The following is a 16,348-nucleotide window of genomic DNA, read 5'->3' on the forward strand; positions in this document are numbered from 1 at the left end:
AGCCCACGAGGTTGTAAATGTACCCACAGGACGGTACAAACCTGGGATGGCCGTGTCCACCCTGCCGTCCACCTGCTTTCCTTAAAAGATGGGTGGCACTTGGATGCATTGAAATCACCTGATTTGTGGGGAACATTCTACACTTTTTATATGATTTCAAGGATCCTCCAGTCCTTGACCTGACCCTTCATCATATATGTGGGGAAACCGAAGTCCAGAGAGCGACAGTATTACCCAATGTCACACAGCTGGGACAGAAGCCCCACTTCATACCCCCATTCCAGTGTCCTTTCCAAACCATGGCAAACTGGTAGCTGGTATTACAGACAGGTGGGGAACTAGGCTTGGGAATATGCTTCCTGGTGGAAATATCTACTGGAACAATCCTCCTGGATTGGATTCTGAGCTTCTCTCTGCCACTGGCATGCTGTGTGGCTTCTCTGGATCTCAGTGCTAATCTCCATGGATGAAAGGTGAGAGCAAAACCAAATGTTCTCCAAAGCACCCATCTTGCAATCGTGTGAAAAGAAGCAATCATCAGTATTTCAATGTTATTGTTATTATTATTATTTGTGGAAGCCTCAGTAGTCAATTAAACCTGTGTATATCACCAGCTCCCAGCAGATACATGGCCATAGGGCACCCTCATCTTCCACTATGGAAGCCCGTGCCTTTCAGGAGAAATCCCCATCTCAAGGGCGAGTCACTTTGCCGAGGAAAAGGATGTGTTTTTTGTTCTCCACAATGAGCATCAGAAAGGGCCTGTTGAATACTATCTTTTGAGAGCTCATCCGGGCAGATCTGAACATGAAGATTGTCCCCGTGGCTGCAGCCGCTTGGGTTCCCGACTCGTCCACCTCCACCATGGCTTTGTGAACCATCTGCAGGGGAGACATCAGGCGTCACCGAGCCACCAGGGGCTGGGAGATGCCATCAGGGGGAAACGGACAAGTTTCTGCCAGCAGCATCACTGTGAAAGTTTCTGTGCTCCTGAGCCATGAAGCAGATAGGAGATGATGTGATTGAACAACCACTGCGCACCATGGCTTACAGGTGAGCGCATGCGTGTCTTTCATTGAATTCTCACTGCCTCTAGCAGTAAGGGTGTGACTCTCCAAGTTTATAGAGAGAAAGGAGGCTCAGAGAGGTCAAGTAATTGCTGGAGGATTCTAGCTCCTTCACACAACGGCTGGTGAGTGAAGGAGCTAGCATCCAATTCTTAGTTTTGATTGCTTCAGACAAGACACCTTCCCCCAAGACACAGTGCTGGATAGGGTTTCCCATTGTTCAGAGGACAAGATGCAAAGTGAAACCTTTGCTTCCTGAGGGAAAAGAGGAGAGAGAGAGAGAAAGGATTTGGAATGAGGAATGGGATAGGATAGGATAGGATAGGATAGGATAGGATAGGATAAGATAGGATAGGATAAGATAGGATAGGATAGGATAGGATAGGATAGGATAAGATAGGATAGGATAGGATAGGATAGGATAGGATAGGATAGGATAGGGTAGGGTAGGGTAGGGTAGGATAGGATAGGATAGGATAAGATAGGATAGGATAGGATAGGATAGGATAGGATAGGATAAGATAGGATAGGATAGGATAGGGTAGGATAGGATAGGATAAGATAGGATAGGATAGGATAGGATAGGATAGGATAAGATAGGATAGGATAGGATAGGATAGGATAGGATAAGATAGGATAGGATAGGATAGGATAAGATAGGATAGGATAGGATAAGATAGGATAGGATAGGATAGGATAGGATAGGATAAGATAGGATAGGATAGGATAGGATAGGATAGGATAGGATAAGATAAGATAGGATAGGATAGGATAGGATAGGATAGGATAGGATAGGATAGGATAGGATAAGATAGGATAGGATAGGATAGGAATTTCTGAAAGCAGGTGCTCAGGAGCTTCTGGGCTCACCTCAGACACCTGGATGTTGGAATGGTTGGAGATGCCTGTCAGGTCAGCATAGGAGGTGAAGACATCTCTGATCCCCAGCTTGGGGAGGACTTTCTCCAGCTGATAGGAGCCCTCAATGGAGAACTTGGGTAGGTGAAGCTCAAGCTGCCTGGAAAGAGAAGACCTTTCTTGGACTCTCCCAGAGCACTGGCTCCCTGAGCTCACATTCCTGCCATCTCCTCTTGGTTTCATAATGCTCCTCCAGCACGTTGCCTACAATGGAACCCATCCTACTCTACACTTGGACCTGGGCTGCCCCCAGAGGTCACTGCCCACTCTGACGGCCCCGCCAGAAAACACAGCTTCCAGCCCTGGTCCCTCTATCTGGGTCAGGCCAGAGGGCTGGGACTTCATATGACGCCTCTGGGCTGGGAGGCGGCTCCCAGGCCAGGTGAGTTCTCCCACCACTGCCGTGTGGCCCTGCAGATGTGCAGCAGCAAGCTGGCCCTGGAATAGTGTGAAGAATACCTCTTCATGGATGTCTTGAGCCACTTCCTCAGTGTTTTCTCTGTCAGGCCATTTTCCACCTGTCCCATCCCGCCCTCGCGGGGGAGAATGAAGAAGGCGGTGGCGTTCCCTTGGTAGGGGACCCCTACCACCCTGCAGGAGAGGTTTCGGTCCAGGAGGTAGTAAAACTGATCCTCTCGTTTCATCATGGGTACCCGCACCACCGTCTCCGAGGTCACGTGGAAGTCCTGCTCGTGGGTGCTTTTGCGGTTGAAGCTTGTCTCCCACTTAGCTAAAGATTAAAATGCAAAAGGAATTAAACATTCTCAGCTGCCAATGAAAAGTGTGCAGACACTAAACCTACCAAACAGACAGCATCCTCTTTGCAGCAGTCTTATTGGCAGAAGTGACTGCCAAACCTCTTGAATATAAAGACAAGCCACTTCCTAATTCGGGGGACGGGCTTGAACTTTTTGTGGGGCTTTATTTCCGCATTTGCAAAACAAGGAGGTTGGTTTTCGTGTCTTCAGAGACCCTTCACCCCTAATGTCGTTTGTCTGAATCTCTGATGTTTCTACCCAAGGTCAAAAATCCCAGTGAAAAGGGTAACTAGTATGTATGGCTGACAAAGCTACACTATATCTGGGTGAGTTATTCTCTTTTTCAGTCTTTTCCCAATATTTGATCTCAATCTGGGTTTGGGAGAAAGGTTGGAAAGGTTCCTGCAAAAACATGATTTTTCCTGCTGAGAAGTCTGTGATTATGCTTCTTGCTTTGTCTGCTTGGGACATTTTGTTCAAAGTGGGACAAGTAATTGTTTCCATTTTCTTACTAGTTATCAAATATAGATCCCTCCCGCATGCCCCACTTAGATTATTTCACATCTGTCCTCTGCAGCCTAGCCCTGGACCAGGGGACAAGAAATCTTAGAGTCCAAGCCTGATACTCACCATCTGTGGCCACGGGAAGAGGGGGGCTTGGTTAACAGTTTAACTATTTTCCTCTATCCTTTTCCCTCCCCGCCCCTCCCCCATCCCCAGCAGGCCCCGCGCAGGGTGCTCAGCGGCTCAGCATCTAGAAGGAGAAGCAGGTGTACAAGCTGAGATGAGTAGGGATATTTACAAGCAATGCCAGGGAGATAAAGATGGGGGGTCAGCTCTTGGGGAGGGGGGAGAGGACTGTTCAGGGGAACAGGCTCTTGTCCCAGGATTTCTCGGTTGAGGAAACAGCCCCTAGGAGGATATGGGTACCAGGGAGCATCTGGGAAATGCCCTCTAAGGCCCTTCTAAGGCCCACAGTCCTGCCCTGAGTAGCCATGCTGTCAGTTTCTCTGGCATCGTGGCCTTGAAAAACTCATGCTTCATGCTCTGTGGAAGCTGTTGCTTTAAGTGCCCCCAGGGGCACAAACAGGAACCAGCTCTTCCCCAGTGGAGGAAACAGCATCCGGGGTCTTTCACTCCACCTTATGCAGTAAGAAGACACTGTCTCACCCAGCTGCTGTTGGCTTCAGTCTATCAACAGGGATCAGAAAAGAATAAATCCACTCCCACTCTTTCATGTGTGTGGGAATTGGCTTGGTTTTGTTTTTTGACAAAAGCATCTTAAAAGAGAAAGTTCAGGGCCTTACCTTTAAAGAAAATGTAATTCACTATGACCATGACCTCGGTGCCATCCAGGCCCTTAACCAAGTCCACAATCTTGCCTTTCGTTTGCTTTGCCACGTAATCATTGATCTGCTTCTGGGCCCCTTCAGAGTCCTCAAAGTCGGTGGGGAAAGTGTCTGCCAGGTACAGCGTCCTTATGGCGCCCAGGAAGGCCTCCTCCATGGGCACCGTGGGCTTGGTGAACAGAGCGTTGCCCAGGCTCAGCTGGAGGCCGTCTCTGGGCCGCTCGAGCTCCCACAGCAGCCGCTGGGAGGCGCTGTGGAGCTCCTCCTCCTGGCCCTCCTGGGGGCTGAGGCCCAAGCCCGCCAGGACCTGCGCCTTTGTGTTGCACCGCGCCCCCAGGGAGAGCATGGCCAGGCTCACGGAGATGCTCAGAGGGGAGAAGAAGATGTTCTGGTCGGGGGCAGCTGCGGCCAAGGCCCTGTAGAGGTCGAAGACAAAGTCCCGGCTGCCAGGGGCCACCGTGGCAACTGCGGGCGGCAGCTCCTGAACTCTCTTCTTCTGGGGTCGGCGCAGGGCGGCCATCCGCGGGCTCAGGAGTAGCAGGCACAGGAGTAAACGGAGCCGCATCGTGGCTGCCCAGGCCTGAAAGGGAGGGTGGGCAGGTCACAAGCAAGGCTGCCATTCCGGGAGGCGGCACCGTCAACCAGCAGCCTCAAAGGGCGATGCTGAACCGGAGAGGCTGTGAGTGAGCGTTTAGGTAGCGCGGGAGGGACCGCAGCACAGAGACTTGAGGACATGGGCATCGGTGGGTGGGGAGAGCAAGCACCAGGCGGAGGGGCGAGATCCCAGGTGGGGACTGGCCACCAAGGCGAGAAGCCTCCCTCACCCACGTCGAGGTACACGTCGCAGGGGGATGGGCCGTGGGGCGGAGGGTTCTCCCGTGTTCGGCCGGGTTAGCGTCTCTGAGGTTACCGGGACCTGGCAGCCTGTTTCCATACACGGCCCCTAACCCTCACTTCCTTCCCTGGGTGTAGCATTTGCAAGACCTCGTGTCCTTCTCTGAGCTCAGGGCAGCTACCCGCCGTGGCCCCTGCCACACTGCTGGATTCGTCCCTGTGCATTGAAGCATCTACTCCATGGCGTGGTGGCTAGCGTGCCAGCCTCCTGCAGTTCATCAGTGAACACACGACGCCATCAGTCCCCCTCTCCTTCCCCAGGGGCTGCTCCAGGACCCCTCAAAGCCATCCTTGTCCGTCATCAGAGGCACCTTCCCCCCTTGAGGAAATTCCACCCTCTTAACGTGAGCCCCCCAACTTCCCTTCTTGTCTGTGATGGGCTGAATTGTGTCCCCCAAATCCATTCATTGAAGTCCTAACCCGCTGTACCTCAGAATGTGACTGTATTTGGAGACAGGGCCTTTCAAGAAGTAATAAATTAAAATGAGGTCGAGTGGGCCCTGATGCAATGTGGCTGGTGTCCTTATAAGAAGAGGACACTAGGACACAGACACACACAGAATGAGGGGCGACCACGTGAGGAATGTGAGGGCACAGGGAGGAGGAGACATTCACGTACAAGCCAAGGAGAGAAGCCCTGGGAGGAACCAGCCCTGCTGACCTTGGACTTCCAGCCTCCAGGACTGTGAGACCATAAATGTGTGTTGTTTGAGCCCCCAGGCATCTCTTCTTCGTGTGTCCCCCAGGTGAGGAGGCCCTCAGCTTCCTTTTGTCTGTCTACAGCCTCTCAGGTGGGCCCTGGGGGCTCCTGCATCATTCTGGCCTTGTCCTCTGCCCACAGTCTCTCGCATGACCACCTTCCTAGACCCCTCCTCTGCATCCAGAAATCCTTCCTGTGCCCGGGCCTCCTAAAGCCCTCCTTCCACCCCCCGTGAACATTGCAGAGACTCTGCAGCCCAGCAGCTTGGGTTCAAGTCTCAGTCCCACTGCTTCCTTCAAAGTGTGATGTGGTACAAGTCAGTTACACCCATGCCACTGCCCCACCTGTACGATGGAGGTCGTGACAGAACCTCCACCAGGGGCTGGGGCTTTAATGATCAACATACGTAACGTGCTTGGAGCAGTGCCCGGTGCAGACATGCTGTCCAGGTGTGAGTTGTTGGTGCGGCAGCGACTGGCCAGAGCCCCACCCGAGACCCCCGTTTCCCCAGCTGTACCGTGGGGTACATGCTTTCACACACACACTCTCGTGGCAGCCTGGTGGCGGCTGGACAACTAATTCCCACGGTGGCCTGACTGACCCCTGATGAGACCTCGCGCTTGGCGTGCATCCCCCGGTGGACGCCGTGTCATCAGGTGCCCCAGGCCCAGGGCGAGCACAGACGCAGAGTCACAGACCCACACAAAACCAAACTGCAAAGAGCCCCAAAGAGCTGCATTGGACGTGGCTGGCGTGGGGGACACCAGGGAGCTTGGGGATCGGCAGTCCTGGCCGTCTTTGTCTGAATGAAACTGACGGACTCAAGCAAGTCATGCTCACCACCCCTGGCCTCTCAACCGCACCTGAGCCCACAAAGGAACTTCATTTAGTCTATTCTATCTGCAGAACCTCCAGCTACCCTGAACCAAATACAGCGGCCCGAGCAGTCCCCATGCCCGTGGGAGGCCCAAGTGCATCGCCAGCACCCGCCACTGCTGGGTGCTGTGCTGTCTTGACATATATCAACTGCTTTAGCCTCACACCCGCCCACGGAGGCAGGTTCTATCACTGGCTGCATTTTACAGACGGGTCATCTGAGGCTCAGAGAGGATGACTTGCTTGCTAGTAGTGGCAAAGCTACTAGGGTTCAGACCTAGTTCTGACCCTCACAACTCACGCTCTGAACCGCCACACCATTTAGCTCCCCCAGATCCCTGGTCCCCCTCCTCTGTATCACAGCCTCCGGATCCTGTATTCTTGGCCTCCACGGTCACCACCGATAGCCCCTGCTCTGCAGAGAATTAAGGAACAGGCTCCCCATGCTGACACTCCCTTTTTGTTCCCACTTTGAGACTTGCCTTCACGGAGGTCTGTAGAGGACACGGGTGGGTGGTGTGACCTCTGTGTCCTTTAGCGTGTGGAGTGTTAGAATCACCAATGTAGCAGGAAGCTGCTGAAGAACCCCCCAGCTCCCAGACCCAGATGAACACCGAGCTGATAATTACCCTAAAAGAAATGCTTTCAAAGAATAGCTACAGACCGCAGAGGAGTTTTCTGCTTGGACGGAGCCCAGGGGCAGCTGGCGGGGGAGCAGGAGTGAGAGTTCCAGTCTCCCATCCTCCCACCCCCGCAGCCTGGTGACCTTGAGCCAGGCCCTCCTTCCCCTCTCAGGCTTCAGTTTCTTCATAAAAACCTAGAGGTCTGGTGCCGTGGCTCCACCACTGCCTGACCCCCCTGAAACACCAGCGATCTGATGGGCCAGAGCCACTTCTCTGAACGCCCCATGAGTCCCCGTAGAGAGCAAGGGCTCAGCTTCCCTCTGGCTCCCCTGGGCTGCAGGTTTGGGACCCAGAAAACCTTGCTCCGTTTAGCTCTCTCTCTCTCCCTCTTATTGAAGCCACTGTTTATTAAGGACCTGCTAGACACTCTATAAATATTACTGCATTTCATCTTTACCAAAAGTGTTATTAGCCCCATTTTACAGCCAAATAAACTGAGGCTTAGCAAAATGGAAAAGCTTGTGCCAGCCAGTGAGTGATGGAACCAGGTTAAAATCCAGATTCTTCTGACTGGTGTACACGCTGCCTCTTGGCTACCTTTTAGGGCTCTGAGGAATGACACATTGTTCCCCCTCCTCTGTGGCTGCTGGTGAGTATCCCTGGGTCTCTCCCAACCTGTTCACACGAATTAGCTCATTTACACTCCTCCATAGCAACATGGAGTTGGTGTCCTTGTCACAACTGTACAGAAGAGGAAACAGAGGGTCAGAGAGGTTACTTCTGAGAAAGTGGAGGCCCAGGGGTGCTCATTTCGGGTTTCCTAGTTTCTAAGCCCAGTCTTTGCCATTACGCTCCTGGGCCTCTGGTACAAATATACAGCTTACAGAGTTTTGTGCCAGCTTTGAGCCAGTGGAGAGTCTGCTCCAGGCTCTGTGAGCCTGGCTCTCAGGACACCAGCCCCCGCAGCGTGCCGGCAGAGCCTGGCCTGGCTGACCCTCTCCTGGGCCCCTGACGCCAGTGTGTCTGCAGAGATGCTCCCGCGTGTCAGAGGGAAGAGAGCAGATCGATCAGTTTTATCTGGCATCCCAGGCCAAAGGGACTTGCGGCGACCGAGGGTGGGCATGGAGTAGGCAGGCCCTGGGCGGTCCTTCCCCTGGTCTCCCACCATCCAGACCCAGAATCTGCTGGCGTGTATTCCAAATGTTAGGCAACAAAGTCCCACCGAGGTAGACTTTGGACTCAGCCATGGGAGGTGTACAGCTCAGAAGGGTCTGTCCACTATCTGCTAATTACGCAAGGAGATAGATACAAGATGTGGAGCCGAGGCAGAGAGCAAAAGACAAAATCACAACTTCCCCTGGATCCTAAAGACCAGGGGGCAGAGCTTCCTGGAATCAGTGACCTGGGGGACTTTCCTAAGATGGGGACTCCCTCCCCATCTCCAGACTATCAGCAAGGCTTGCCAGTTTCTAGCTCCGAATCTGCCTGCCTCTCCCAATTTTCCCTGCCACTATCCTAATGGAAGCCTTTTTTTTTTTTTTCTTTCACCTGGACCCCACTTCTCCTGGGCCTGAGAGCCATTTTACATACATAAGTACATTCTGAAAGAATCCCCTTCAATCACAAACGTGGTCAAGCCGCTCCCCTGCCCAAGAACATTCTTGCTGCCCAGTGGCTTGGTAAAACCAAACTGATTTGCACGATAACCCATGAGGATGCATGCAGTCGGGCTCTGTCTTGCTGTCCCCAGCCTCATGTGACCAGCTCTGTCTCCCAGGGCACACTTCTTCTTTTTCAATTCCTAACACAGAAGCCCCATCCCAGCCATGGGCCCTTGCACACTCTGCTCTCCCTCCTGGAGCCCTTTCTCCACCTTTCTCACAAGGACCAGTTTCTCCCTGAGTCCAGGCCTCCACTTAACCGTCACTTCTTGGCGGTACCTTGTCCACACGTGACCACGCCCTCTCCGCCATTATTCTCTATAACAGCCCCTTTGATTGTTTCTCTCATGGCTCCGTCAGCTACAGAAGTGCAATTATGTATGTGTGTGCTGTTGACCCCTCTTGTTCCGGCCTCTCCCCCACTAGAACATGTGCTTGTAAGAGAAGACCCGCATCTGTGCTGGTCCCGCCGTGACACTTTCAGTCAAGGGGTGATGCTCAGACACCCCTGTGAATGAATGGATGAGTGGATGGATGAATGGATCCTGTCTCCTTCTCTGTAGTTCAGAGGTGTTAGACCACATGCTCGCCACCGAGTCGTAGGAATGAGCCAGGCTGGGTGTCCAGGGCTGAGCCCTCGTGGCCCTGGGGCTAACATGCCAGCTGACCTTGAATAACTCAGCTGACCTTGAATAGCTCAGCTTCAGTTTCCTTTCTCTTTCTTTTTAAAAACCACTTTATTGAGGCTGGACTGACACCCCAAAACCTGTACATATTTAATGTAGACAACTTGATGAGTTTGGAGAGAAGTATACATCCATGAAACCATCACCACCATCAACGCCTGAACACATCCATCACCTCCCAAAGTTCCCTCCCGCCCCCTTTATTCTTCAAGCTGCAGTTTCTGGATCTGGCAATAAGGATGTTGGCCCAGGGGAGCAGTTTCCCTTTTATTGTTGCATTTCATGCCAAAAGCCCCATCCTTAGAAAAACTGAAAATGTCACTCACTTCACATCCACATTTTGTTTATCTAACAAACGGCAAAATGGCATCTGGAGCTCTAACAACCAGTCTGGGTAGCAGCCTCTGGGCAGGGCAGCCTTATCTCAGGGAAACAGATTATATTTGAACATTTTCCCTGGTTTCTAGAGGTCCAAGGTTCCAGGCACAAAAAACAGTAGAAGCTATGGTTTACCGAGCACGTCCTGGGTACCAGACATTTTGTCCCCGTTCAGGGTTTCTCAGCGCTGCTGGCATTTGGAGCCAGATCGTTCTTTGCGGTGGGGGCTGTCCTGTGCTTTGCAGGGTGTTTAGCAGCATCCCTGGCCGCTACTCTCTGGAAGCCAATAGCAACTCCCGCGCCCCAGTTATGACAACTAAAAATGCCTCCACACATACCAGCTGTGCTCTTCACAGTCACACCATGCAAGGGGTGCAATAATTTGCATCTTATCCACGAGGAAGCTGAGGCTCGGCCAGATTTAGTGTCATCCCCAAGACCACACAGCAAGGGGCGGGGTGTCCCCCACTTCTCTGCTCCAGAGGCCCTGGCTCCCTCCACACCACTGTGTCCTGCTCACCCTGGGGCACCTCCAAAGTTTCTAAGCCCTCCAAATCCCATAACTCCAGAGTCCATTCCTCGCCCCCGAGCCCACGGCCCTCCATCCACTGTGCCTGTACTTACTCTGTCCAGCGGCCGAGCGTGCACACAGCAGAGGCGACGGTCGGTTGGGCTCGGTAAAGAGCAGAGGGCTGGCTGGACTGGAGCCAGCATCTGTCACTGACTACAGCAGGGCCCTGACTCCGCCCCTCCCGTGGCCCCGCCCCAGCCAGCCTCGCCCTGTCCTATCCTGGCAGGGCTTCTAGGCCTACCAAGCCAAAGCCGTCTGAGCTCTGACCAGGGCCATCTCGTCTTTGCCCCGAAAGCCCTACACCAGCCACCACCTGCCAGCAATGGCACGAGCATCCCAGGCAGACCAGGATGGACAGGTGACCAGCTGCCGGCTGGTCCAGACGCAGGGAAAGAGACATCCTCTCAAACCTCCTCCCTTCCTCCAGGCTGATCCTTTTGTTTCCTGCAGCCCATTTGCTGCAGATCTGGAGGAGTGAGGACCCAAGCTCTTCAAAGTCTTGTGCGCTTACTAGATTCATGGACCCCCGTCGCCAGATCCCGGTGGAAATTAGATGGATTGAGAGGGTCTCACAATGGCTGAGATGAGGGATCACTGTATCCACCCCTCTTATTGCACTCATAACTGAACCGAGGCTCAGAGAGATGATGGAACTTGTCAGAGATGTGCATCAGTCAGGGACAGAGCAGGGCTGAGTGCCCAGGTCGCTGGCTCCAAGGCCAGGGCTCTTTGCTAAGCAAAGGTCTGTCTCCGGGATTTCTGTGGGCTCACTTGGACTGTCCTTTTCTACCTTGAAATTGGGGCTTCAGAACTCAGGCCCACACTTTCAAGGACATTTCCAAGTGCTAGGGTGTTGACTCAACCCTTGTTTCATTTCCAAGGTCGCCATGCCTGGGGCTTCCTAATACCGGGGTATCCAGTGTGTGGCCATGACCCAGAGGTTGTGTGGGTGACTGTTGCGTGTGGAGTTGGTGGAGGAAACAGAGGGCCAGGCGTTACCCAGAGGAAGCGATCCTGGCGCTCCGCAACCAGGGTCTCTCTACAACCTCTGAGATGTCCCCCTTCTCACTCCCTGATTCTGGGTCCAGTTATGGCCCATTACCTCTTTTAGTCCTTACAACCCCTCTGCAAAGGGCATAATACTGAACTTTATCTCAACCTAGAGATAAGCACAGTCACTACCAGGCATCAGGTGCTTGCTTTGTGCTCCCTGCCCTTGCAACGCGCTAGATGATGGGCACCAGCACCCCCATGGAATCCGTGAGAAGACGGAAGCTGAGAGAGGTTAGGTGATCAGCCCAAAAGCGCACAGCTAATAGGGAGAGGCATTAACAAGGAGGAACTAGGTCCCTTCTGTCCAGGTTTTGCTTTCTGTCTATTGTGCCATGTGACATAAGCAAGAGTCCTTCATCTCATAGTCTAGAGATTCCCAAACTACGTTCTATAGGAAGGGAATCAGTGTTACCTACCTGTAGTAAGATGGATAGCAGTCCCCAAAGATATTCACATCCTAATACTCAGAACCTGTGAATGTGACCTTATATAACAAAAGGAATTTGCAGGTGTGACTGAATTAAGGATCTTGAAATGGGGGGGGAGACTATTATGGATTTCCCAGGTGGGTCCTAAACGTAACCACAAGGGTCCTTCCTTATGAGAGAGAGAGAGAAAGAGAGAGAGGAGAGAGTGAGAGGGAGGGGTGGGAGATCAGAGTCAGAGGAGGCGATGTGATCAGGAAAGCAGGAGGAGAAAAACAATGTGATGAGAGGCCATGGGCCAAAGCACTCCAGAAGCAAACCCTGCCAACATCTTGATGTTGGCCCAGGAACCCGTTTGGACTTCTGACCTCCAGAACTGTAAGACAATAAATTTGTGTTGCTTTAAGCCACTAAGTGTGTCATAATTGGTTACAGCAGCAACAGGAAACTAGTATAATACTCCCAAACAGGTTCCCGAGGAAACTATGTGGGAAAGATGGGACTAAGCAGATGCTGAAGGACTTCTCCAGCCCGTGTGCCCGTCCGTGGAGACAGCCCATGTACCATGTCCCAGTCCTTACATTTTAAGGACTATCTTGAGAATTTGGGGATCGGGGCAAACCCTGACTGCTTATTGTCACTCGGAAGGGTTCTGAAGGAATGGGGGCTGGGAATGGGTACACTTGGAAAGGTTTCGAGGGTGTCTCAGGGCATGGATTAGCCTTCTCTGGCTGCCAGAACAAGATACTACAAACTGAAAGGTTTAAACGGCGGAAATGTGTTTCTCACAGTTCCGGAGGCTGGAAGTCCAAGATCAAGGTGATGTCAGGGTTAATTTCTGGTGAGGTCTGTCTTCCTGGCTTGTAGATGGTGCCTTCTTGCTGAATCCTCACACAGCCTCTTCTGTGTACATATGGGGGGACAGATAAAGAGGGGGAGAGAGAAAGAGAGGGAGGAGAAGCAAGCTCTGGTGTCTCTTCCTCTTATAAGGATACTAGTTCAGTGGGATTAGGGCCCCATCCTTATGACCTCATTGAACTTTGATTACTTCCCTAAAGGCCCTTTCTCCAAATACAATCACGTTGGGGGTTCAGGCTTCAATATATGAAGTTTCAGAGGACACAATTCAGTCCATGACAACTGGGATGAGAGAGTAAGATGGGCCAGTGGCCAGAATATGGGAGTTTAAAGGACCTGGTAAGTCATGCTAGATTTATTTTTCCACTGACATCAAGAGCAACAAAGAGCACAATCCCCAATAGGCGAGCTTCACCCTGGGCAGAGTTGGGTTCTGTCACCCCCCTGAGTGTGTGTGTGTGTGACAATGTGGAACAGAAATGCCTTTCAGTGGGGGCTCTTACTATTCCGCCTGCCTGGTCCCCACCACCATCAGCCCACTTTACCTGTTCAGGTGACCTGCCAGCTCTGGCAGGCATGTGAAGTTGCGACCCTGCTTTAGAGGAGAGTTGTGATAAAATATAACATGAAATAACAATAGTGAACATTTGTGGAACAGCAAAGAAGTGTGCTTTACATACACAACCTCATCCAGAATCTATAGTAGGCTTATGTGTTAGGTAGCATCATCTCCATTTTACAGGTGAGGGAACTGAGGCACAGAGGGATGGCCCAAGTGCCACACCGTGTCATGGGTTCAACTGTGTCCCCCCAGAATTGAAGACTTAACCACCAGTATCTCAGCATGTGACCTTATTTGGAAATAGGGTCATTGCTGCTGTAATTAGTTCAGATGAGGTCACACTGAACTAGGGTGGGTGCTTAATCCAATAAGACTGATGTCCTTATAAAAGGGAGAAATCTGGACAGAGACACACACACAGGGAGAACGCCATGTGAATATGAAGGCAGAGATCTAGAAGCCAAGGAACACCAAAGATGGCCAGCAAACCCCCAGAATCCAGGGGAGAGGCCTGGGACAGATGCTCCCTCACAGCCTCAGAAGGAGTCAACTCTGCCATCACCCTGATCTTGGTCTTCTGGCCTCCAGAAGAGTGGAACGGTACATTTCTGTTGTTAAACCACTCAGATGTGGTCCTTTGTTAGAGCAAAACTAATACACTAACCAACTAGAATACTCAGTGATTGGTAGATTCCAGGTTCAGACACAGGTGTTCTGACTCCAAAGTCCAGGTTCTACGCTCAGATGCTCTGTGGCCTCTTGGTAACTCCTGGAAAGAGCTTGTCACTGTGCCTCGCTCATTGCAGGCGCACAGAGCTTGGAATCCATTAGTCTCAGACCTGCTCTGTCTCAGAAAAGGACTCCTCACCTTCCCAGGCAGACACCCTCCTTCCCTTCACATGCTCACACGTTCACACGCTCAGTCAGAGCTAGGGGCTCCCAGGCCTGTATCTTCCGCGGATCCCACGTGCATCCACCACCCTGCCGCCCACTGCTACAGCTGCTGTGGGGTTACACGCCCACTTACAGGTGCAGAAACTGAGATCTGGAGAGGTAAGAGCTAGCCAGCCCCTCGGCACAGGTAACGGAGAAGCTGGGGCTGCAGGCTTTCTGTCTCACCCCAAATTTCAATTGCCTCTTCCTCCACTGAGGAAATCCCTCTGGCCTCCTGGCTAGTGGCCAGTCTCCACTCAGTAACTCTTTGCTGAGTGAGAGAGTGAGTAACCAAATGAACCCATGACGCTTCTCTCCACACCTGCTTACGAGGGCCGTGAAATTCGTCCCTCCACTGGCACCTGGGTCCCCCAGGCTCCACGATGACACTCCTCGTGACCCTCACTTGCCTCCCTCTGCCCTCCCATCACAAAGTACAAAAAAGATTTCGCCTTTCCTGCCAGAGGAGAATGACAGAAGTCGCTAGCATACCCAGCTGGTCCCAAAGAAGTGAGTGTGCCTCCCAAGAGGTAAAACATAGGTCACACACAGCCCCGTAGATCTCTTTTTTTAATGCTCCAAAAGGGCATTTTGAAATCTGAGAAGCTGGACTAAATATTGACCCGATCAATTCCGGGGATGTGTCAGGGGGTGGTGATGCAGAGCAAATACCTCGAGGACCTTGCTCAGGGCACAGCCTTTTCCATTCATTCGTTCATTCATTCAATCCACCAACTATTGGTTGGGCCTCAGCCACATGCCAGACCATACGATCAGCGCTGAGGCCAGTTACTGGGGTGAGAGAAGAGAATGCAGGGTGAACAGGGTCCTGCCTCTGAGATGTTCCTTCTAAGAGGGACGAGGGTTGGCCGGGATGCGGTGCAGAGAATAATGTCAGCCAATCATGTCTGATGGTAGGATGACAGTCTGCCTTAGGGAGGGGAGGAGGCATTTGCTGGAAATCCTGGTAGACTCTCAGGGATGGGGAAGGGAGAATTCTGGGTGATAGGGATCTGTGGGGACCAGAGGCCCGAAGGTGGGAAGCTATGGGCAACCTGGAAAGACAGCAAGAGTTTCCGTGACTGCAGTCATTGGGTACATGAGAGCAAGAGGAGGGGCTGGGGCAGGAGAGGCAGGCAGGGACCAGATCAGGGAGGACCTTGACTGCAGTTAGAGGAGTTTGAACTTTATCCTGTAGGCAATAGGGAGCCATTGAGTCCTTCTGAGCAAGGGAGGGATGAGATTAAGCAAAATAAGGAGGCATCACCCTCAAGGCTAAACTGCGGGGTGACCGCCCCCCTTTTCTCCCCTTTTTCACACCAGGGCTTCACTTTCACACATCAGCCCAGCGGTGTCATTGCCATAGTAACCCTAGGCCTGCATCTTCTTGCAGGCTTGTCTGGGACTCTTAAATCCACCCACCCCCTGCCTCTGCAGGGGCAGACTGGGGAGTGCGTCAGCCTGGGCCTGACCTTATTTCTGGCCTGTTAAAAAACAGAATCCAACATCCCAGCAGGCACAGGGGGAAATGGACCAGTTAAACCAGGGGGCGGCAAGAAGGGTGTGCATTCTCCGAGCCTTGGAGGGCTCTGGGTGCTGAGCACTTGCAGGTCCTTGACCCTGTAACCTGGAACTGGTGTGATTAACCCTGGGCTGGTCTTGCTGAGCGATGCCCTCCTGTGGGACCTCCCATCTGTCGGTGACTCCTGAGGCTGCCCCGTCCAGCTCAGAGCCGTGTTGCAGAGGCAGACTCCTCAGAGCCATCATTTCGTTTAATCCGTACAACTACCCTCGCTGGGGTGCGGGGGGGCGGTTCTGCCACTTTCCGGGGTGGAAACTTGTTCAAAGAGGTCAGATGATCTGTGTGAGGTGTCATAGCCCTGAGGAGCTGGGTATCAGTCCACACCGGTCTGGTACCACCCACATCCCTCACCTTCACCAACAACTTCTGTCCTGGATCCTCAGCAGCTCCTGTGTCCCCCACTCCAAATCCAGAGCTGCTCCAACTCAGCCCTCCAGGCCAAGTCCTCCTGCTT

General features: G+C 52.6%; 1 protein-coding gene across 1 annotated transcript; it reads right to left on the reverse strand.

Moving 5' to 3' along the window:
• Positions 1-692: 692 nt before the first annotated feature.
• LOC136118061 (plasma serine protease inhibitor-like) lies at positions 693-4,657 on the reverse strand. Its single transcript, XM_065871192.1, has 4 exons — positions 4,051-4,657; positions 2,445-2,715; positions 1,938-2,085; positions 693-881 (listed from the first exon to the last, which is right to left on the reverse strand). The coding sequence occupies exons 1-4, from the start codon at positions 4,655-4,657 to the stop codon at positions 693-695; spliced, it is 1,215 nt and encodes a 404-aa protein (XP_065727264.1).
• Positions 4,658-16,348: the final 11,691 nt, after the last annotated feature.

Source organism: Phocoena phocoena, chromosome 2 (genome assembly GCF_963924675.1).
Source record: "Phocoena phocoena chromosome 2, mPhoPho1.1, whole genome shotgun sequence".
Classification (NCBI taxonomy): domain Eukaryota; kingdom Metazoa; phylum Chordata; class Mammalia; order Artiodactyla; family Phocoenidae; genus Phocoena; species Phocoena phocoena.

Bases quoted from the DNA above. Each gene is read 5' to 3' on its own strand.
- LOC136118061 (XM_065871192.1), bottom strand. From the start codon at position 4,657: ATGCGGCTCCGTTTACTCCTGTGCCTGCTACTCCTGAGCCCGCGGATG. The intron at 2,716-4,050 runs GTAAGGCCCTGA...TTTAATCTTTAG, and splicing joins GAATTACATTTTCTTTAAAG to CTAAGTGGGAGACAAGCTTC. The intron at 882-1,937 runs GTGAGCCCAGAA...TCTCCCCTGCAG, and splicing joins CCAACATCCAGGTGTCTGAG to ATGGTTCACAAAGCCATGGT.